Below are 24191 nucleotides of genomic sequence, written 5' to 3' on the forward strand. Positions count from 1 at the left end.
ATGTCACACACCTTATCCTAAAAGCCTTTTCCTTCTTCTACTTTTCTGTTCTCTCTCCTTGGAAGCCTGAGGCATGTATGGCGGGGAGGAAGTGCTTCTCTTCTCTCCCTGGGCATCCTCCCCACCAAAGGAGAGTTTGTACCACGAGTGAAGACTAGGAGGCTGGATGCTTAGAAACAGATCTGAGAGACAGGGTTACTGAAAGTTCCCTACAGAAGACCGGGAGGGAGAAGAGGGGGTTATTTCTCACTACATCAGAGTCTCTGGGAGGGCCAGGGCTGTTTTACTTGCCACCATCTCCAGCATCTGGAGCAGTTGTGGCCACAGGGGGCGCTGCCCAACACCTGCTAGCTTTCCGCAGTAAAATTAACTAGAAGGCAGGGGGTAGAAGAGACCACCTGTCTGAAGAAGGCCCTAGTCCTTGGCTTCTCATTTCTATTCCCCCAGATACATTCTCTTTTGGGATTGCTTGCCCAGCCAGCCCTACCAAGTATAGGGAAACTAGCAGCCCGTTCCCAGTGGACAGCGCTCTTCGCACTGACAACCTCGAAGAACCTGGGTGTGACTTTATTACGCACCAGTAGGTTCCCTCAAAGGCGCCCAAAGATCTGCTTAATACCATTGCTGAATGAGACTCCATGGATGATTCTGAGCAATCATTCACGGAGCGTCCACACCCACTGGTTATTCCAAGTTCAAAGGAGAAGCCTTCGCTAGCCAACCAAGTAATTCTCTGAGCAAAGATAATTCTAGAAACTAGTTATATGTAACATATGATTCCTACCGCATAATGGATTCTAAACATTCACGTATAGTGAAATGGACGAAGTCGGGTGTGAAGTGTAACATATGAACTGATTTTTCCATTAAAGGACTCAGGCATAACTGCACGGAAAACAGATTTATGCCGGGGAAGAGGCATCCCTCCTAGAAGGTAAAATCAAGTGCACTCTGACGAAGGGTTTTATGCGTCAAACCTCCAGAGCCAAAATAAAGGCCAAATCACTAATTTCACACTTCAAGTTTATGAAGGGGAAAAAAATACTAGGTGGTGTTCTCTGAAAATAGGTATCTTTCTTCTCTCCTTCCTTAATGGAATTGTATTAAGCATCCCATCAATCATGCTAGGTACTCTGTGCTACAAACGTGAGAGCTGACATTAACATGAGACACCTGTGGAAGGAGATGCCAGCATAGCTGAGAGTAATACCATTTGCTATAGCCCCAAGGCCACGAGCAAGGACTCCGGGGGCAAGATCTGTGTTCAAATCCCAGTGCTGCACTGGGTGGCATCGGTGGTGAGGTGGTGAGCAGAGATGCCTTCCAAGTGTTGTCACTTACTGTGTGACCTTCGGCAAGGTTATTTTTCTTGTTAAAATGGGGATAATGAACAATCCAAATAAATGAATGAACACCAGGTGAATACATCACCAAAATGTGGGATGTCCATACACCAGAATATTACTCATAAATAGATGGAACAGGCTAATGGCATAGACAAAAACCTAGATAAACTCAGTCATTACAATGAGTGAAAAAAGGCCAGACACAAAAGCATACGTACATACGTTTCAACTTACATGAAAGTTCCAGAAAATGCAAACCACTGCATAGTGACAACAAACAGTAGTTGCCGGGAGACAGGGACAGGGGAAGGACGGACTGGAGAGGGGCATGAGAAATCTGGGTCACAGGGTGATGGAAATGTTCTATATGGTGACTGTGGCGGCGGTTTCCCGGGCATATACATCTGTCAAAACTCAAATGCTATGCTTTAAATGGATTCGGTTTATTGTATGTAAGTTAGGCCTCAATAAAGTTGATTTTTAAAAACTTTTCCATAGTTTTGAGAACTAAGCGAGTCTGATGATGAGTGGTAACAACATGTGGTAGGAGGCAGAGTGGTCTCTGGTGGGTAAAAAGACCAGAGTTCCCCGGAGTCCTGCTCTTTTGTGTAATGATCTCAAAGCTTCGATGCTGTAACACGACCAGTGAGGGGCTTACATAAGATGGCTAGCAGAGTTGCCACCACAGCAGGCGGCACTAGCTTATGCTGAGACACATCTAGAATGTGTGTATACTCCGGCACTTGGAAGGTTTTGGTGGAACATTTAACAGTTACTCCTTGAGAGATGCCTGGGTGGCTCAGTGGGTTAAAGCTTCTGCCTTCAGCTCGGGTCATGATCCCAGGGCCCTGGGATTGAGCCCCGCATCGGGCTCTCTGCTCAGCGGGAAGCCTGCTTCTTCCTCTCTCTCTGCCTATTTCCTCTGCCTACTTGTGATCTCTGTCTGTCAAATAAATAAATAAAATCTTTTTAAAAAAAATCTTTAAAAAAATTAAACGAAACAGTTACTCCTTGAAATGTAGCATTTTCACATGTTGAAAATAGTGGAAATAGGAGGATTTCACTCTGCTGAAGGGAGTAAGAAAGAGGTTTAAGGTAGGGTAGGGAAAGGCCTGAAGAAGGTACCAGCTGAGAGAACCTTCTGGAGACCCTGAATGTAATGAGTATCTCAGAGTGGGCAGCGGCATCATTGCCCCGCACCAGCAGCTCTGTCGATGTCCAGCAGGGCCCCTGCCTCCTTGAGCCCTTTGGCACATCCTTCTGGATGGTTAGCCCATCGTCCCCCGCGACCAGTGGCTGAAGCAACAGCCTGTGAGGATGGGCGGATCGAAAGTGTAGGCAGCACCAGTAATCACTGAGCCACCGCAGGTCAGCACTGGCCCGGGGCCTCCTGGAGACCTGGGCAACAGGGGTGCGGGACACCTGATCTCCTGATCTCACAGGGTTGCTGGGAATTCTTAGTGGGTGGGCGGGTTTGGCGGCTACAAGGAGTTTAGTGAGTTGAGCTAAGGAGGAAGAGCCGGTATAAAGGAATGAGCTTATCAGCAAGAGTCTAGGCAACACAGGAACAAATGCTGAAGAGTGATGAAGTCAGGCTCGTGAGCTCTTAGTAAATCTCTGAGTGGATGCTCAATTCCTGACTTCCGGTGACTACCTTTCAACCCGAAAACCCCTTTGACACAAGGCAGAAGTACCTTTTCACGATTCCTGTCCTTTCCCGTCCTCAATCCTGACTTTAGAGCCACTAAAGGCTTGACAAGCTCGGGTGGGCAGAATGTTCATCCAAGAAGTAGTACTGAGATTAGTACAGACCTCTGGGCCCCAGATTCTGATTGCTGGTGGCTGGGCGTCTGTGGTTCATCAGCATGCTAGTGTAGTTCGGATGTTGCACACGCCCCAGGGCCTGTGGGGCAGCTAACATTCAGGTCATAATCTAAGCTTCTAGATTGAATGCTGCCCTTCACTTTGTGGTCCCATGGTAAGGTTAGTTACTGAAAGCTTTGGGGGTGCCACCTCCAGCCACGAAGTAGTAACCGGCACTGGACTCCTGCCAGGAACAATTAGGAAACTGGAAATAACGGAAGGAACAGCTGTGTGCAGGCAGTGGACAACAGGTAGCACAGGACGGGGATCCCTGAGTGAAGGGATATGCAGTGAGACTTATCGTCAGCCCTGGCTTTCTGCTTAATGTATACTTCCTGGACTCTGGCCCAAGGAGGGGGAAACCCTAGGGAAGCATGGCGATCTCACTGGGTTGAGGAAGCAGAGGTCAGGATGTAGGCAGGCTAAGGTGGCTGGAATTTGAGAAGCAGAGGCACCATGTGGCGGAAGGGTACAAAAATCCAGATCGATTACATCCTTTTTTTTTTTTTTTAATGTATATGCAGGTGAGGTGCAGAGGGAGAGATAATTTCAAGCAGGCTCCATGCCCAGTGCAGAGCCCAACGCGGGGCTTGATCTCATGACCCTGAGATGATGACTTGAACGGAAATCAATTGTCGGGCGCTTAACTGACTGAGTCGCCCAGGCGCCCCTAGATGGACTGCATTCGAAGCTGTGTGTGTATAGGGTCAAACTCCACACGGCTGGGCAAAGAATTACTACCAAGAAGGTGTGAGGTGAGCCATCCCCATAGCTTATAAAGGACTGGAAGAGGCTCAGCTCCCCTCAAGCAGAGCGGAGAGTCCTGGCTGAACCACCAGGCAGGGACACCTGAGTATCTTAGTGTTTAGGGTTAACTCTTGATCTGCCCTAATAAAGCTTAAAAACAATTCTCAAAATGATCAAGTTGACCAACAAATACATTAACTGCCTATTAAAACAGATATACGGGTCTTTAAAGAAAGACAAGATCCAGACACTCAACATAGGAACTAATACTCAAAATGACCAGCATCCAGTCAAAAACTACTAATCATGTGAAGCAGCAGGAAAAAAACAGAACTTGCAACCAGAAGAAAAAGTCAGTTGGTAGAGACACAGGAAAGAGAGAGACGGTAGAATTAGCAGAACAGGACTTTAATAACAGTGACTATAAAGGCTGCCATCAAGAATGAAGCAAAACGTGATCAAAACAAGGAACTGAATGGAAGACACGGAACTAAGACACAGAGCTTCTAGAGCTGAAAAAGAGCAAATCCGCTGAGCGGTTTTAGCAGCAGATTAGACTTTGTAGAAGAAAAGAGTATTTACACAGCGGTAGAAACTACCCACATTGGAGCACAGAGTTCATGGTGAACTGAAAAAACCTGACTTCACCTCTCTGTGCTTCAGTTTCCTCAACTGTAGAATGGGGACAGCAGTACCATCTCACGGGCTGTTGTGATGATTAAGTGCTTTAACATTTAGAAGCTGGTAGGACAGTACATCAAGTGCCTAGTAGATAATAAACACCTAATAGGTATTAGCTAGTGCTGCTGTTATCATCTTGGAGGTTGGCGCAGGAAGCCTTGGGAACACAGGGAAGAAACATCGGAGTAAGAGAGGGACATGCAGGGCTGGTGGAAAGCCATGGGGGTGAGGTCCTCCAGGCAGAAGCAGTGCTCAGCAAGGCACAGAGACGAGAAGGGATGGGGCCACTGCCTCCCAGGAAGGGTGCAGCCAACAGGGCCTTAGCTGCGGCCCAGGAAAGGCTCTGGGGGCTGTGGAAACTCTCCGAAAGCCTTTTTGATTTCCTCCCAACACAACTTACCTCCTCCGTCATCTGATCCAACCAAGCTCTGCTGTCTGAGGCGGTGACTGCCCCCAAAAAGAAGGAAAGGAAAGAAAATGAATTTCACATGCAGAAAGAAACCACTCCAATTATTACTGTGTCTGTCGTTTTTCCTAGATGAGGTCTCTGGACCCACTTTCCTCTATCAACTTGGTCAAACCTAATTAGGCAACTGGGTCTGCCAATACGGTTGTACAAGCCGGGCGGAGCACTATTCCATAGAATATGATATGAATGCTTCTCTCACCCCTGGGGGGGGCAGGCGTGAAATTCAGTGGTCTTGCCTTTACAGTCTGTCTTCACCTAGAAACCTTCTCCTTTCCTTTCTGTTACAAGTCTTAGGAGAAGGCTAGGTTCAGAAGCCTTGCATTGTTTCTCCCCATCGGAATCAACACAGAAAAATACATGGGTCAGCACTCTGATACCTGGACATACAGTTCTAAAAACCCCGGAGAAGGACATGGACATTAATGCCAGGGTCTAGACCTTCAGCTAAGGAAACAGCATTAACTGAACCCTGGATCCAGTGTGCATCACTAAAGGCCCAGATGAAAGCCAGATTCATTCTATTTTCTAATGCTGAGTCCAACAAAGGCTGCGTAGATAATGACCACCAAGACTGCACTGCTAGCAAAGGTTACCAAAGGATGCAAAAGAATGCTGGAAACATACTCTTCTATTTCTTCAGAAGCCCTCCTTCCTGACCTGAAAAAAAGAAAAACGAGGTTCATGAGAACCTACTAGTCTCATGCATTGGCGGGGTACGCTGGAAAGGGGGTTTCAAAAGCAAGGGCAAATCAGCCTACTCCGAGCGCTTTACTGACCTGGACTTCTCTTTCTAGACCAAGGCCCATAACCAGCATGGGAGAATTACAGATATCATAATGCCTACTTATAGCCTTATTTCACTGTAACTCCAACTTAAACCGTCAAGTTTAAGTATAGATTGGGAAGTTCAGAACTCAAATGGATATTGATGATATGGTGCCCTCCTTTCAACAATCAATGGGCCAGTTTATAGAGCACTTTCTTAGGACTGAGGCCTTGGGTCTTCCCTTGGAGCTTTAGTTGTTAGCATGGGCAGTTTCGCAGTAGTAAAAAGAGAAGAACTGACCAGCCAGTTCAAGCCGTAAGCTCTGGGTCTTTCCAGAGCCTCCACTTGAAGCACCAGAAGACCCCGTGAAGGATGATGGGCAGGTAATGAGAACAGGAAGCCTAAAGATATACAGACATTTATCTAAGGCTGTGATTCTCAAACTTCAATGTGCCTAAGAACTATCTGAGAAGCTTGGTAGACATGCAGATCACTGGACCTGGAGGAGAGAGCTTTCTGGATCAACTGGTCTAGGGAAAAAGGAGTCCAGGAATACATTTTTTTTTTTTAAGATTTTATTTATTTATTTGACAGAGAGAAAAACAGTGAGAGAGGGAGCAGCAGGATTCCTGCCAAGCAGGGAGCCCGATGTGGGGCTCGATCCCAGCACCCCAGGATCATGTCCTCAGCCGAAGGCAGATATTTAACAACCAGGCCACCCAGGTTCCCCCCGGGGAAATGCATTTTAAACAAATCCCTAGGTAATCCTAATGTAAGGTGGTCGCTACTGACCCTCTGAGAAACACAGATCTAAAGTCTTCTAAATGAGACTGGCCAAATGTTGACAATAATTAAAGTTAGGTGTTGGGTACATGTTGATTACTTTTCTGTATGTCTGAAAATTTCCCCAGTAGATTTGGTTGGTTGGTTGGTTGGTTTTTTTTTTTTTTTTTTTTTTTTTTTAAAGATTTTATTTATTTATTTGTAAGAGAGAGTGAGAGCGAGCACAGGCAGACAGAGTGGAAGGCAGAGTCAGAGGGAGAAGCAGGCTCCCTGCGGAGCAAGGAGCCCGATGTGGGACTCGATCCCAGGACGCTGGGATCATGACCCGAGCCGAAGGCAGCTGCCTAACCAACTGAGCCACCCAGGCGTCCCGGTTGGTTGGTTTTTTAATCACTTCTTTCAAATCCGAAGTCAGTCACCACGATGAGCATGGGCAGAGGGTGCTGGCAGTGTCAGGAGTCAGAGTGCATGGAAGGCATTTGACAGAGCCTCTCCTGCAAGTGACACTGGAACCAACCAGCAATTCCTGCAAAATGCAAACAACGCCTCCCCCTCTCTGAGTATAATCTGAAATTAAAGACAAGTTTAAAAGGACTGGTGTCCGTGAAATTTAGACCACACCAACTGCACTGTTAAGGAAGGGGATGGGGGAGAATTTTGGCCTCCGTTGGGAGGGAGAAGAGCATGGGTAGCTAAAGCTAAAGCTAAAGCTAAAGCTAAAACAACTCTGAGGGGGGCTCCCAGGCTGCAGTTCTGACTCCTCATAGGACAGTAAAGAGACGAAGCAAGTCAGGGGAGGAGAACAAATGGGACGGAGAAGGCAGAAGGGGGCATCACAGGTAAACTGCAACGGGGTGCCCAAGGCATCGCCACCGGGGTACTGCTGGATGATCCTCCTTTCCGATACTGCTCTAAGTCAAGAAACCTAACAGCCGCCAAAGCCACCTCTATCAGTGTGGAAGGACAGAGGTTCTGCTTTCAGCTCACGTCTGCTCCCCAGGACCACTGCCTCTAATTGTCCCGGTGAAGTTGAACTCTACCAACTCACCATCCAAATGCCTTGGTAACATGTCACCAATGGCAGGAGGGCTCAGATGAATATAGGGTCCGAGAAGAACAAGGTGATTAAGGCACCTGCACTTTGTACATAAGAGACAAAGCATCTCTGATCGCCCTTAGTAGTTGTTAGTGCATCGTTCCTTCCTAAGCAATGGGCCATGGCCAAAGTAGTGGCGATTCCGTCTAAAGGTAATGCGAATCTTCAGGGGAAGGCTGATTAATGGCCATTTATCCACTCAACATCCAGAGCGGGGATGAGTTTCACATTCAGCATAATTGCTGCGGAGCTCACGATCTCCTCTCTCTTGCTCCAGGAGGAGCCCAAAGACCCTCCCAAATTTCATCTCACCCCATGACAAGGAGCAAGATCAAAATGGGGCCCTCAAGGTCAGAAGGCGGGGATGCTCTCAGGCGGCCTGCTCTCCCGTTCTCCCCCATTTTCTCGCACTCTCTCTGCCAGAAATAGCAGATTCTGGGCAAGCCTTCTACTTGGGAGATGGACAGGCAGTCCAGTGGGAACTCGGGCAAAGGCCTGGAGAACTGGCCCCGGAACACCCTGCCTTTGACAAAGCTGAGCGTTTTCTGGCCTTATCTAGCAAGCCTGCCCTTTGTTGCTCGACCACACTGTTGTTTATTTTTGTTTTGGTTTTAACACGAATCTGTTGCCCAAATTGGGAGATGCTCTACAAAAACCCAGACTTCTGGATTCTTCAAACACAAAGCCTGCAAACTGGACCTGCATTCCCACATGGAAAACTCTGGGGAAGTGGAGTGTGGCTGTGATGAGCCTGAGCTCCCGGCCCTGCCCGACACTGGGGGGCGCGTAGAAGCCCCTTATCCTTCACTCTGCACTGCTGGCTCTCTTACAGTGGAAGTTAAGAGGCAAGTGAAGTATTTCGTGTAGCTTTATGGCAACCTAAAAGCAAGAGAAGCGAATGGAAGGCTGAGTAGGAAGCGTGTTTAGAACTGGCAGAGTGTGTGTCTTTAGAGGAATGTGAACATGGAACTAACAGTCTGTGTGGGCACCTCAGTAACGTAACTGAAGGTGTTATTCTGAAATAAAATCCTGCTTCACAGACATACTGGACCTGCCTGGTCCCCAAAAGTACTTCAGGTCTCCCAAGGACATAGAATCGAGCACAGTGATTTTCAAACTATAGGTCATGCCCCATGGTGAGTCATGGAATCAATTTAGTGGATCGCCTCCAGCCTTTCTTATCTTTTCCTTTAATTATTTATTCTTGACAGAGAGAGTGAGGGGGAGGGGCAGAGGGTGAGGCTGAGAGAGAAGCTCAAGCAGGCGCCTCACTGAGTGGGGAGCCCAACATGGCGCTCAATCCCATGACCCCGAGACCACAACCTGAGCCAAAATCACCAGTCGGATGCTTAACCCCGACTGAGCCACCCAGGTGCCCCTCTTTTTGTTTTTTAAAAGCATAAAGTAGAATAGGAAAGAGAATGTCCTGCAAATAGTAAGGGTAAGTATTACACAAACTCCTTCCCCCAGTTTTAAATACAGACATAGAGTATATTTTTAAATTGTTGGTGACAGGTTAAAAACAAAATAAAAACAAAATGCAGCGGTCTATCAGAGCTCAAGAGGATGGGTAACTAAAGAAGGATCTGGACTGAAGTCCTGCCTCCCACAGACTGGGGATGTGAAGTAGAAAACTGTGGGTCTGGCTCATTTTCCTGACAGACATACATCTGAGGAAACCATGTGACCTGGTCCAGGCCCAGGGCAGGCTGTCTACAGGGCTGCAGTCAGCTCTGCCCTGGGCTTCTGGTCTCTTACTACACCCCCTGGCCACGTGCCTTCATCTTCAGAAGTGGCTCCTGGGGGGGGGGGGTGCTGGGAACCTGACAACCGTAACATGGGGGACACCATCTTAGGCAGCTGGATCATTCTTCAGGTTTCTTCCCCTTCCTGTCTGCCAACTGCCACGTGCTCAGCCCCGCTGTGGAAAAGAGGCAACACCGATTTCAGAGACACTATGTGACAGAAAGGGCCATGGGGCACGGCCAAGTGTGCTTCATCCAAATCACCCAGCTGGTGAGTACCGAGGCTGTAGCCGGAAGCCCCATCTCCCGACTTCCACCCGGGATTCCAAACACACTGCCCCCAGCCTTTTCAAAAGGAGTTATCCGCCATTTTCAGATGTCCCCAGGGCACCCAGACATCTGTTTGGATTTACTGGGCAGACGGCCCATTCCTGACTTGCCACACTTACGGAAGGCAATAGAACGTACAGAGAACTGAAAGCTACAGAGAATCCTTTAAACCAATAGTTCTTAACCAGCGGTGTGCAAAAGAATCACTGAGGGTTTTTTGTTTTTGTTTTTTTGGGTTTCTTTTCAGTGTCTCTGTGCTGTGCCTCACCCCAGGCCCTCTGAGGCAGTAATCTCTAGAAATGGGACCCAGTCACACATGAGAGTCAATGCCCTACACCTCACCGCAGATAGTAAGCTGAACTACGGGTACTAGGCAGGAAAATGGAAACCCTCCTGCCCTATCCTGCTGAGATGCCCCCTTCCTTCTAACCAAAGTGTTAATGAACTCTCACTTGACCTAAAGGTTGAGGGGAGGGAAGAAAAAGCTTCACAGACTGCAGCCTCCATTCCTGCGTAATCCTGAGTCGGCTTCCCCGAAATCCAGACAAGATTCCACGCTGTTCCTAGCCAAAGCAGGTGCTCTTCAGGCAGGCAGGCCCAGGAGCAGTGTAGATCCGATTAGAGATGCTTGTTCAATATTCAAAATTTAAAACATAGAGGTTGCTGAACCAGCACTTGGAAAAGTTAATTAAATGCCAGGTTTCTTTTTAAGAGCTACTCCATCACTTGCTGATTGCTTTGGCCATTTTGCAGAATGAAGCTTTAGCTCCGGACAGTGACAGGAATGTTCCCCTTCACCTCCCACCTTGTGGGGCTAGGGTAACAGGGGTAAGGACACGCGGGCTTCTTGCTTGCGAGCCAGTGACACACAGACCCGGTGGGTGACTTGGCACGGGCGTTGTCTAGCTATCCCTACTTTCATGTAAAGCCTTGTTCAGCCCAACCCGCAACTGGTCACTCCTGGTTTTCACCCTGCTTCTCTCTAACCCATGCTACGTTTCCTCCCCTTGGCTTCCCATCGCCATCTTTGTTCCTCAGGGGGAGGCCCATTCCCAGGTCCTGCCCCACAAGCCTGTCGCAGGAAGGCTGATGACTGATGCCATCAGCAGTTAACATCTATTGAGATTGGTGGGTACCTAGCACTGTTATTATATTATTTTCTTTACATACATTACTTTTATATTATACTATATATGTATATATTTTTTAAGATTTTATTTATTTATTCGACAGAGAGCGTGAGAGGGCACAAGCAGGCAGAGCAGCAGAGGGAGAGACAGGCTCCCCACTGAGCAGGGAGCCTGATGCGGGGCTCAATCCCAAGACCCTGGGATCATGACCTGAGCCGAAGGCAGAGGCTTAACCAACTGAGCCACCCAGGCACCCCATATATAATGCCATATATATTTTATTGATATATACTATTGTACATTATTTTACTTCATTATCACATTATCTTTTCTGATTTGCTCCGTTTTACAAACGAGGAGACAGGCTCAGAGAAGTAGAGTAGGTTACCTAAGGTCACCCAGCAAGAAAGCCATAGGGACTGAATACAAACTCCAGCCCATCTGCCATCAACGCCTGCTCTCAATCCCTACATCCCAGAAGCACACAGGTAGCTCTACATGATGGGAGATGCTCATTCCATAGCCTCTGCTTCAAATCCAATTACTATTTTCCATGACGAGGATGCCCTTTCCACTACAGTAGTACTGTACTTTGTCAGGCCTGAAAAAACATTAATGTTCATTTAATTGTTCTGTGGCATTTATTATATGTTTTATTTACAACATGACCGCTCGCATGTGGCAAAAGAGATGGCATGTAGCGAAGTCACTTCTTCCTCTACACACTCCTTTTCTAAGTTCTTCTGCTCAAACACAACTCCCTTCTCTTGGCTTTCAGAGACTGCACTGCCATTCGATGGGCGTGAGTTGGTCAGCCGGGGACCAGCATGGTGGCACAGGTACATCCTGTGATGGCAGCCACATGGGAACACAACTGAAGCCCGGATTCCTGGGGTCATTCTAGCACTCGGTGGGGGAAGAAATGCTGTGATGTGCAGACCCTTCCACCCGAGAAGTCTGTCTCCTGTGTCCTCCCCGCCGGATCAGACACAAGGCCTCAGCTGCCGTTTCCACGGGTTACGAGCTGAAGGGTGAAAGGCAGCTCTAATGTAGACATCATCTCAGTTAAAATGTTTCTCTCGAGTTTAATGGAATACTGCAGAGATCTAAATGGAGATAAAGTACCACGGCTCAGAGAACAGCCCGGATGCTATCTTTATACAGCATGACAATGTTCGGTGGTTAATTAGACACCGTTAACCTATTTTAGCAGGGGACATAACTGGGATAAATGGGGGGAAGTGTCCTTGAAGTCTCTTAATATCCACAGCACATATTGGACCCTAGACTCACCTTCTTGCTGCAAGACAGAACAGGCTTAAAATAGAGCAAAGGGCCAGGCATGTCCCTGAGAGCGGCCCGACTGTCCCAAGGGAAGGCCCTCTGCTTGTCCAGCCCCCACGGGCCACGGCCTCTGATCCAGATGTGAAGGGTCTGGACACATGGTTGAAGTGCAACTTGTTACATGGGAGAAAAAAGCTAGAGCCACGATATGTGGCTCACAGGGGTCCTGTGACAAAAAGAGGAAACTCCGCAGCCAGGGGGCCAAAGTTAGAAGCACTTGGCAAGGGAAAGAGCAAGAATGAGCTACCAGTCAAACAGGAGCCAAAGCTACCTGACGTTGCCAAAATATATCATTCCTCTGGAGGAAAAGAAATCAAAATACCACTTTCTTTTGAGGTTTTTCTGCCAGCATCATTTTTAAATGTCCAGTAAAAATCTCCCAAGTGCCTCCGAACCTCACTTGAGGTCAATTTTACCGAGGCATGAGAGAAAGGAGGTAATGTGTCCCAGATCGTGTGACAGCGCACTAGCACATCAAACACCAAGGATCTATTTTATACATTGTGTGACCCACAAAAAGAGCCTTTATGTGAAAATCTGAATCTGAGCAAAGGAGACGTTGCCACTGTAAGCTCAGCTACCAGGTCTAGACAGTAGCAGGCCATGGACTGGGTCATCTGCTCTAAGATGTCCTCACACCTATCATACCAACTGAAAGTCAGGTATCTGCCATGGAATTTCACTTGGCAAGTTGCAGCTCCCATGTTCTCCCTTTGCCTTGGCTCTTAGCTCTTCCATTCATGAGTTCAGAGTTCAGTACGTGTCTTCTCCCTCCTTTTAAAGACGAGTAGGAAGTCCTCAGCACTCAAGTGTTGGCATTTTGGGGTTTTAGGTCATATTAGATCGTATTTAGCTTCTGCTGGTATCATCAACAAGATGCCCAGCAGAAAGATGAAAACCGAAGGCCAGGTAGACTACCAAGCCTGGGTGGGTTGAAGGTATAGTGATTTTATAAGGCAATTCCTGGGTGAAGTTTGCCCCCTGCTGGTCAGATTCAAAATACCAACTCTGTTCTGATCCAAATTCTAAAGGTGCATTTATTTATATCAGGATGAAAAAAAGGTTGAAAGTTTTAATAGCTAAAAACAATTAGGGGCACACATGAAATGTATGTATATGTCTGCTATCAAAAAAGTGGAAGAGTTGAGAACTCTAGATCTTTGTTGTCTCAAATGAACATTATTTTATTCAGACACTTTATTGGGTAACTGATTATTTGGCATTACTAAGAGGTGGTGAGATTTGGGGATCTTTTACCCAGGATTTTACAGTCTGACTGGAGAAAAGAACATTCTAGAAATAGCAGTAGTACTTCCAGAAGACATAAATAGCGGTGCCTGAAAGACTACTACTGCTGCCTTCCCTGTGCATCTTCTACCTGAGAAAAGAGAGACCAGGAAGCAACCTAACTAGAGTCCCAAGGCTAGCCAGACACGGAGTTGGATCTAGAGACCAAGGTTCCCACTCCTCATCTACTTCTGGTCTCAGCTTCCCAGGACAAGCAACGGAGACGGAAGCAACATGTCATGGTAGCGCAAAAGAGGCAACTAGCCATGCTTGCTGCAACCCTTGGAGGAGACTTTCTAGAAGCCTGGAAGACGAGCACGCTTGGAGAGGCAGAAAGGCTCCAGCAAGGCTCTTCCTGCTGGAGGAAACAACCTGAGTAGAGGCAGGAGGCAGAAAGGGCCAGGGGTGTTTGGAAGGCAACAGGGGACCTGGTGTGGCTGAAATGTAGAGGAGATGCTGTCACCGATGGTATAAGCGCTATAAATATACACACTGACATTGGTCAGGAATCAGGAGAGAACCATGGGACTGGAAACGAATTTTCACAGGGTTCCCTTTTTTCCTTCAAGTTAAGTCCACAACTGAAAGAGAGGTGGCAGCGAACACTGTGCCACTCATCGGGCATCAAAGGAGCAGGAAGGGGCCGCGTGGCAGAGGCTCTGTCAGTCCTCCCGCTGGGGGAGAGGCTGGGGAGGAAACGCAGGGGGGAAGCCACACTCCAGGGCAGTGTTTCTCCGACCAACTGACATTTTCAATGCCACCCTCAAGAATTTTGCTACAGCTGCGCAATTTCTGCACCTCCTCCACGTTTTACTTTTACTTCAATACATTTATTTAAAGGAAAACTTTAGCTCCTCAATGGAAAGCTAGCATTACCAGCCATATAGAAGGTAAACTGTGAAAAATGAGCATTTTGTAGAATCACAGAACTTACTTTATCAGGCCGGTGGGAAAGACAGGAACTGTGAGGCTCAGCGCCTAACTCTGGGAAGTGTGGCCATGAGGACGGAGTGTGAAACAAGAGGAAATCATGGGTCCCCGAGTGAGGGACAAACATTTATCGGTGTTTCTGGAGACCTAGATTTCAGTCCATTTTTAATCACTGAAGAGAAGTTTCTGTTCTGTAATGGAGAGACCTATAAAGATCTCCTTCCAATCCCTTACCCACAGTTTTCTCTGCCCCTCCTCTACATCCTGTGGTCCCCCAAAGGCCCATGAATACATTCATACCCAGCCAGGTTGATGGGGCGCTCAAAGAGAAGGTGACACATGCCACTTCAGGTGACGCTCTTCCGCCTAGCTGTTGGGGAGGCCTCTTTGAACACTCTGGACCCGCCCCGGTGACTCCCTGCTATAGAGGAGCCTGGACAAGGCCAAGGACACCCCTGGTACCTCTAAACCTGGCCTCTCCTGCGAGGACCACCGTGAAGCCAGGGGGCCCGGTACAGCCACCTGTGACCAGCTGTGGTGAAAGAAACATGGGTCAAAAAGTAAAACCCCTGGCAGCCTCAGAGACCAGAGAAAACCTAGATTCCGAGAGGGGGCTGTCCTCCGGGTGTATATTCAGACCGACAGATGCCCGAGCGGCTGCTTCTGTACTAAAATTGCCCTTGGTTACTTCTCAGTAAAGAACTAAAAAGAAAAGGGAAGAAGTATGAGGTAGGGAATGACGTACACATAGGCACTTTATTTCTGAGAGACTGAGTCCCTCAGAAGGAGGACAAGGAGATCATTTCTGTCAGGGGAATCCCTAGTCACCTCCTCCTGGCATTTGGCTGCCCCAGCTACAAACCAGCGAGTCCCCCACAGCAGGCTGGCCGGCCCAGGATACATAACTTTGTCCTCTGAAAGTTTGTCTATTCAGTAAGATTGTTTCATACGATCAACACTGCATTTCTGGAAGGGTCCCAGAGGACTGCTGGGAAGATAATTTCTTGCTAACAGGCTTGCTATTGCACAAACAGCATAGCGCATGGCCTTTCCGTGAACTTGATAAATGCGTGCATGTGAGGTTTGTGGACGGGCATGGGCCGTAGAACGAGAGGCACGTTCTATTACACTAATTAGCTGTATGACCTTGGGGAGCAGGCCAAGGTGACCTTTTCTAACTCTCAGATTTTATACCTGAGTCCCCGAAGCATCCCAGGCCTCACTCAATTCTCCCTCTCTAAACTGAAGGGGCCCGCACTCCATGACTTCCCAGGTCTCTCCCCAGCTCTGTGAATGACACTGACCTTGCCCCATCGTTCCTCATTTATATCATTCCATAGTCTCACCGCGTCCCCCCAGCAGACCCTTCCCTGGAACTGGCTTTTCTGGCCCCAAAATTTCAACTCCTGGGATGTGCTGGTCTGGAGACCCCAAAGTTAACATGGAAGGGCAAAAGGAGGAAGGAAACCCTCTTTTCTTCATTCAATCCTTTTAAAAGAGTATTTATTTATCTGAGAGAGAGAAAGAGAACGAGTAGGGGGAGAGCAGAGGGAGAGAGGGAATCTCAAGCAGACTCAGCAGTGAGCGCGGAGCCTGCGGTGGGGCTCAGTCTCGGAACCCTGAGATCACGACCGGGGCCAAAACCAAGAATCGGCCACTTAAAGGACTGAGCCACCCAGGTGCCCCTGTTCAATCATTTTTAGAGACGATAAACATGAACTCCCTTCCCACATCAGAAACGTAGCACATTTCCCATCTTGGTCCTCCCCTCTCGTTCCTTAGGGGTTATCAAAACCAGCCACTACCTTCCCAATTGCACAGGGAAATTTACTTTCCCTTCACCCTCCTCTCCTGTATAGTTAACCCAGTCTTAACGTTCCTGGTGTTTTCTTCCTGCTTACTAGGACTCCTCTCTACTTCCTTTCTCTCTGAGCAGCTGGAAAGAGGATGTCTGCCTGGTCGTGCAACGCCCTCCAAACCTCCAAATCGAGCTCCCCAGAAAGCAGCCTTTTGTCCTCTGGGTCCTGAGTCCCTGGGCTCAACCACTTGGGATCTGGCCAGCCTATGTGTGGGTGCTAAGCTCTGATCTTGGGCCCTGATGGGGCTTAAAACCAGTGGCCGAGTGGGGCTCTGGAGTCAGAGGGTTCAAAGCAGAGTTCACCATTCACTAGCCATGTGCTCTCAGGCAAGCCACGAAAAACTACAAATCGGTGATACCACCACATTCGGCTTCACAGGGTGGTTCAAAGATTGCAATGAGCTAATTCGTGCAAAGCATTTAGCACAGTACATGGCACACAGGAGGTGCTCAGGGAACAGTGGCTGCTGCCAACATTATTATTATTACTATGTTATTATTCTCACCCCAGTCTCTACTCCCTATGCTGCTGATCACTGCCCAGGCTGGACACACTGTCTTTTTCCTCCTCGGTCCTGCAACTGAACCCCAGCCCTGAGGTGGGTGCTGGCTACATCCGCCCAGCTGAGTTGCTTCATACTTTTTGCTTCTAGAGCCCTTGTTCCCCACCCCCGCTTCCCACATTCCTGCTGCCCCTTGCTGAACTTGCCTGGAGCCCTCAGTAGACATGCCCAGCAGCCCGCCCTCACCGCCTGGCCTGGATGGTGCCGCCCGTCCTCACAGGAGAAACACTCTGCCGGACTCCCAGGGCCTCTCCACCAGCTGGACCCTGCTTCCTACAACAATATTCACTTCACCTTCAGCATTAACCTCTGGGATTTTCAGCGGACACCCCTCTCCTGTTTCCCATCTCCTGCTTTATTTTCTCTGCATTTTGGTTCCCTTCTTTCATTTCGGCCAATTCCATTTATCCCTGTCTAAAGGGCAACCTGTTCTGGCTTTCAAATCCTTTTGAAAGCATTCCCCACTGCTGGGAAGCTTCTAGAATTCAGTGAAATTGTTTCTAGGCTCCTTAGCACACCTGACTCTCTGTATCACACAGCACAGTCTTTTATGATAGGACAGTCTCACACAGTGACTTCTACAGCTCTTCCACAGATGGGGCTGGCTGTAGAAAACAACTTGGTACCTACCCCAAAGTCCTTTCTCCTTCTTCTGGATTCAAACCCTAATTCTGTTTGGGTTGGCAACGAGTCCAACTGAAAATAATCAATTCCACAGCCTCTTTCACATTGAGGGGTAGGTACACACCATATTTCTGACCAATGAGAAAGACATGGCAGTCCCAGGAAAATATATCCCCCCATTCTGTCTCTTCCAAAAGACAAATTCCTGCTAAGAAACAGTCCTATGCCTTCACCTACATGTCATTCTCCCTCTTCTTAGCTGGAAAACAGAGGTGAGGCCTGGAGGTACAGCAGCCATCATATAACCATGAGGCATGAACGTGAGGACGAAGGCCCAAATGGGAAGGATGGTGGGCAGGAGGATGGAAAGAGCTCCATCCCTGTCATCACCATGGAGCTGCCACACCAGCCCTAGACTGTGGAGCCTGGACCTCTTGTTTCCTGAGACAAATCTCTTTCTCTTTAAGCCTCTGTTAGGGGGGTTCCCTATTGCTTGCCGATACAAATGCAACCTCAACTAATACAGCACATCCAGTAGCCAAATGAGAGGTCATCCTAATTGAGAAGGAACACAGATCCCATGGAAAAACAAATCTCAAACAACTATATCTAGTTAAGCATATGGTCTCCTAAGAGAAAGTGAGCATTTCAGTCAGAACAGGAACAGTGCAACCTCGGGATTGGAATGAGCAACATCACTGAAATCTGCTGGGAAAAAAGGCGTCCAACTTGGGGAGAAAAAAATGAGCAGACTCTCTCCACAAATTTGTCTAGTCTAAAAAGAGAACACTCTGCTATCAAGAATGGAGAGGAGACCACCTTTAAGATGATTCCACATGAGCAGAAATGGGTCTTTTTATTCCAGCAAATAGCCCAAACCATGAAACATCAAAAAGGCACTCAGAGGTGCCTGGGTGGCTCAGTCGGTTAAGCATCTGCTTTTGGCTCAGGTCATGATCTCGAGATCCTGGGCTCGAGTCCTGCCTCGGGCTCTCCTTGGCGGGGAGGCTGGTCTCCCTCTCCCTTGGTGCTCTCCTTCTCTCTCTCTCTCTCTCAAATAAATAAAATCTTTTTTTTTTTTTTTTTTTTTAAAGGGCATTCTGAAGAGGTGTTACAGTGTGTCCCTCACACCACTGGTCACAAACCTGTCAACACCTCAGTGGCTCCCTGTTCTCTAAATAATTAACTGTATGCCCAGAGTTCAAGGTCCCGCACTCAAGACCGTTTCTACCTCACCTATTTCCATCCTCTTCTCTAGACAAACCCTGGGCTTTAGTCACACAGGCCTGTTCATTCCAAACTCACTGTGGCACACTCAGGCTGCACCCCCAGCCTCTGTGCCTGGAGGGACTTCTCTGCCTCAGTGTCTGTCAGCTGCTTCATTTCAAGGCAGTGATTTCGAAACTAAAATGTTTCAAGTAACCGTCTAAAAAGCAGCTTTCAGAAGTTCAAACATCCCTTCTGAGTTCTGGAGGGCCTGTGAGACCACTCTGCTTTAATGCTGAAGAGACAGAGCACGAGGGTGTTGAGCTAGCAGACCTACACCGGCTCTCTCCTCCTCTCTCTCCCCGTTCAGTGTCCTCTGAGAAGAAATCTGGCATACCCCAAGGCTTATGCATTTGGGATTTCCCAGGATCAAATCCAGTGCTGAAAAGGGAACTCGGAGATCACCCAGTTCGGACCCCTCAGGGAGCCTCTACCCAGGAGTCCACACGACTTGCCCTGAGGTGACACGTTTGTGTGTGTTTGGCAGAAGGGGACTAGAACACAGGCAGACATCCCAACTCCTAATAGGTGCTTGGGGAAAGGGTTAGTGGCCCTAAGAAAGGAGGGCGGCCAGAACGGAGCTCAGGAAATGGCCTGTCTTTCGCATGTACTCGGGGCACCCCGCTCTGGGCTGATCTGGATTACTCTGCCCTCAGCCTCGAAAAGGACTTAGAGGCCCGAAACCAGAGGCGGGGCTGCTGGGCACCAGTAACTAGAACTGGCTCTCAAGCACCTGCCTGGGAATGGATCCAGTTCTTGGAGGGCACTGCAGGGTTAGAAGGAATGATCATTTCCAATGCCTAATTGAACTTAATGATGAGCCTTATTAGGCCTTTCTGTGGCAGGACTGGCCTGGCCTTAGCTTGGGCCCCTATGTGCAGGCTGCTTCCTTTGCACACACCTTCCTGGGGCCCGGCAGCTGGCTAGAGCACAGCTCTGCACACACCTAGGCCAGAGGAAGTGAAGGTCAAGTGCTCACCCCCTGTTACTCTTCCCACAGGCCGACCAAGCTGGATGCTGGAACTACATGCAAACAGTCCTCACGGAACCTCTGCCGAGGACCTACTGAGTGCAAAGGTACTAGACCAGGAGCCAAGGGCACAAAAATGGAAGGTAGCGAGACACAGAGAATTAAGAGAGTGACCCTGCAGCCAGGTGTGCCCAGGCTCAACCCGTAACTGGTTCCTTACCAGCTATGGGACTTGGGGCAAGTTACTTAACCTTCCAGAGCTTCTACTTCCTCATCTGTAAGCTAGGGCAATAAGAGTACCTATCTTACCAGGTTGTTTTAAGGATAAAGTAAGACAACTGTGCTTAGCTGTGCCCATCACAAAAGCCACAATAAATGAAATGCCCAGCACAAAAGCCACAATAAATGGCATAAAAACTAGAAATAACTGGGGCACCTGGGTGGCTCAGTTGGTTAAGCAACTGCCTTCAGGTCACGTCATGATTTCAGGGTCCTGGGATCGAGCCCCACACCGGGCTCCCTGCTCAGTGAGGAGTCTGCTTCTCCCTCTCCCCCCTGCTCATGCTCGCTTTCTCTCTCTCTCTAATAAATAAATAAAATCTTTAAAACAATTAGAAATAACCTCAATGCCCACCAAGACAGTGAAGAGCACATCTCCACCATGGCACTGCGATGCTGCAGTTAGAAGCATGGGAAGAGTTCCAGATGTACCGCTAAATGAAAAATGAAAAAAAGGAGAACACCCTTAATATGAACCTATTTATGTAAAATAGATAGATAGATAGATTGATTTCAGTAAGCATACCTATTGTGTAAAATTATATATTGAATATCTATTGTTGATAAAAGCTGACCGACAAACTGTTACCAGGAGGAGTTACTTCTAGAGTGCTGACTAGCCTTGGACAACATGGTGGTTTCAGGCAAATTTAGCTTTATCTGTCTTGTTTGAGTTTTTACATCATTAAAGTGCTCTTGGCTTCCTTGCACAACTAAAAAAGGCTTTTAAAAAGTATACTCCCACTGAGCTCCCCAGCCTTGGAGGAGGGATTCAAGCAGACCCCGGACCAGCACTGCTAGGGACTAGAGACTAGAGGCTACTAGAGGCTAGAGACTAGACTCTGACAGGAGGTGAGAAGAAACTGGCTCTAACCTTCTGGTTAGACCTCTGCACTGTGCAATGATCCAGAGAGAGAGACAGGAATATTCCACACCACGCAGTGTTTTTTGGCTGTTACCTAAGGGATACTTCCGCAGACCTATCATTTCTTCCCTGACCCTCCGAGACCCTCTTACTTTGCGATCCTACCCCTGGCCCCACAGAATGAGTAGCTCTGGCCACAGAAGACTTTGCACTTCTGCAGAATGAGAAACTACAAATGGCCACAAGTCAAAGCCTTCATAGGACATGCTGAGAACTCACTCCAGAACCACTCCTGGTTTTCAGTTACAAACATCAAATACAAGGGGCGCCTCCGTCGGTTGAGCCTCTGGGACTGTTGGTTTCAGCTCAAGTCATGATCTTAGGGTCGTGGGACTGAGCTGTGCACTTGGTGGAGAGTCTGCTCGAGATTTTTCCCCTTCTTCTCCCTCCCCCTCTGCTCTTCCCCCCACTCTCTCTCTCAAATCAATCTAAAAAAAATTCAAGAGTAGCTTAACTTGTTAAGAAAAGCTCAAGACCTGAAAGGAAGTTGAGAGCAGGCTTAGGAGGAAGTGGGGATCAGGCCTGGACAGCGGGGTCTTCCAGCGGGCCTCCCCCCAGGCCTCCACACAGGTCGCCCCACAGGCAACTGGGAAGCAGTTCTGTTGACTTAGGCCCTTAGAAACACAGCTACTGGATGCCATGTGGCCTCGGGGACCTCAGTGGTCCCTTCCCTGGTACACAGGCATAAACAACAAGTTCACCTCAAGTCACGACACGCACTTCTCCCCTCCTCCTTGGGCCTCAGGTACTCACCTCTGCGCCAGAGAGGGGACTGACTAGGGCCACTTGTCAGGGAGACAGCTCCACTCTTCAGAGTGGGAAGTGAAGTGTCCAAATGCTACTCCACATGGGGGCTTACAGGAACAGACTGCCATTGCCTTCCACTGGGAGGCACTTGACAGAACTGCAAGATTCCAATTATTTCATATTTAGTCATTTGCATAAGTAAATTGGTTTTGTGATACTAGACAAGCCATCCAGGGCTCTAACCTGCATTGACTATAACACAGAACATCTCTCTGGCTCTTAACTGAACAGCACTGTGTCAGTCTAAGTGGGAGCGTGTGAAAATGCCCTCCGCCGGAACCTCAAAGAGAAAAAGCTTCATGCATGCTTCTTATCTTTTCCTTAGCCTAAGGGGTCTATATGTACCTTACCTGAAGCTTTTATGATACTTTCCACAAGATCATGTTATATTCAGTACATGAATAAACGTGGGAAGTCTGCTTTCCCAATCTGGGAAAATACTACATCTATGGTGAGCTTAGGATTACTTTTACTGAGATGGGAAAATCTGGAGTACTACATAGCCCTTAAAAATGAGACAGTTCTACTCTGTCTTGCAATTCAGAAAGACCACCAAGAAATACTGTTGTACGGGGGCATGTGGGTGGCTCAGCTGGTTAAGCATTTGCCATCAGCTCAGGTCATGATCTCGGGGTCCTGACACCGAGTCCAGCATCAGGCTGTCTGCTAGGCAGGGAGTCTGCTTCTCCCTCTGCCTATGCCCCTCTCTCCCTCATGCTCTCTCTCCCAAATAAATAAATAAATAAAATCTTTTAAAAAAAAAGAAATAATAGATATGTTACCATTTACGCAAGGGGATAAAAGACTATATGAACCTGTATTTCTTGTAAATGTACGAAGTCTCTTTGGAAGGATACTGGTGAACAGTGGTTTCCTCTGGGAATGGAAACGGAGTGCCCGGGGGGAGCAGGGAAGGAGGGCTTTAGCTTCCTATCCTCCCTCCTTACCCTTCGAATTCTCTGCTATGCACATTCCTAATGTATATAAAAATAAATTAATAAAATTCAGATTCACTGAGGAGTGCTAATGTTTCAAAAGTTGACAGGAAATTATACAATGACTTGGATGGAGGAGTTTGTTTGAAGGGTGACTTTTAGTAAGGACCCCATTGCTGTGCACTGCGGGGCTGGGTGGGAAATGTCAGTCCTGTTATTATCTATTACTCTCACTCCTTCCCCCAACCAGCTACCAAAGCCGATGAAATCTACCAGAATGGTGCAAGTGTGTTGAGATGCGCAGGGCCTAGGGAGAGAAGGAGTTGGGCACATTCCGCATCTCCCACTGCTTCACGGTGGACACTTCTTTCTTCATGAGCTATTTCACTGCATACAATCTAGGTGTTCTTTACTCCATCTTCAGATTCTACTGGACATATGTAATTTCCAGCAATAAACAATGTAATTAAATTCCAATTAAAAAAAAACTGTGAATTTTCCAAGTTCAATTAAAATAGAAACTGATCTAGACCTTCCTTTACCAACTTCCTGTCCAGGCTCTGAACACAGGTGGAGAGCAAAGCCAGAAACTTCTGTTTGGGAGCCTATGCAGAACAAACGAATACAAAGTGTACATTAAGGAGATCTGCTGTTGAGACCCGAGGTTACCTTTTCTGAATATGCCATGTCTTAGAGGCCACGGAGTGGAATTGCATAAATGCATGAGAAAGCACGATAGAAAGTCGAGACAGAGGTCTACACTGGAGGCTTTCATGGGCATCTCTAAAAGCCACAGAATCAGGGACACAGCACCCAAGCCCTGGGCACAGCTACTGGAAATGGGTACACAACTAGCTACCGAGGACTTTTCCTTCTCACTACCTCATATGCAACCACTTCACTGATTTCACCTGATCTTGGACACTCGCCTCTCACAGCCGACCTCACTGAGAACCAAGTTCACCCACAGTGCCCAGGACCCCCAGTCCTGCCATGCTGATCCCGGGTTCCTTGTGATGGTTGGCAGCACGTGGAAAATAAATTCTCAATATTTCTAATTTGTTTTGTTTTGTTTTGAAAACTAAACAAAATTATGCTTATTGATGAAAATCTGAAGGTCAAGGATTAAGATCTTATAGTTGGAAGTACAGACATAGGGATACTTGGTCCCTTTTTAATTACTGGAGCTCTGTAAGAAAAGTCCCAAACTCACTCACTGATCAAGCGTGAACTGAGCACCTCAACGTGCCGGGCAATACAGACTCAGAAACAAAACAGACAAAAATCTCTTGGAAAGTAACCGTTGACTAGTTACTAGAAATACCAATGCAGAGGCAGCTGCAGCTCTCAGACAGGTCAGCAGAAGAGAAAAAAGGAAAAACAAATAGGGAAGAGAAAGAGCCACGGGTGGTAAAACATTACCCAGAAGGGTGTTTGTTGTATCAGC

The 24191-nt window shown here is 47.9% G+C and overlaps 1 protein-coding gene across 1 annotated transcript in view; it reads right to left on the reverse strand.

The window, feature by feature from the left end:
• IFT43 (intraflagellar transport 43) overlaps positions 1–24191 on the reverse strand; it is a 79997-nt gene that overhangs the window by 16913 nt on the left and 38893 nt on the right. Inside the window, exons 4-5 of the mRNA XM_059371329.1 lie at positions 5731–5763; positions 5038–5084 (exon numbers count right to left, since the gene is read on the reverse strand). Of these exons, the coding sequence (XP_059227312.1) occupies positions 5038–5084; positions 5731–5763 (80 nt within the window). The remainder of the gene's footprint in view (positions 1–5037; positions 5085–5730; positions 5764–24191) is intronic.

The sequence above is a fragment of the Mustela nigripes genome, chromosome 13 (assembly GCF_022355385.1).
Source record: "Mustela nigripes isolate SB6536 chromosome 13, MUSNIG.SB6536, whole genome shotgun sequence".
Classification (NCBI taxonomy): Eukaryota; Metazoa; Chordata; class Mammalia; order Carnivora; family Mustelidae; genus Mustela; species Mustela nigripes.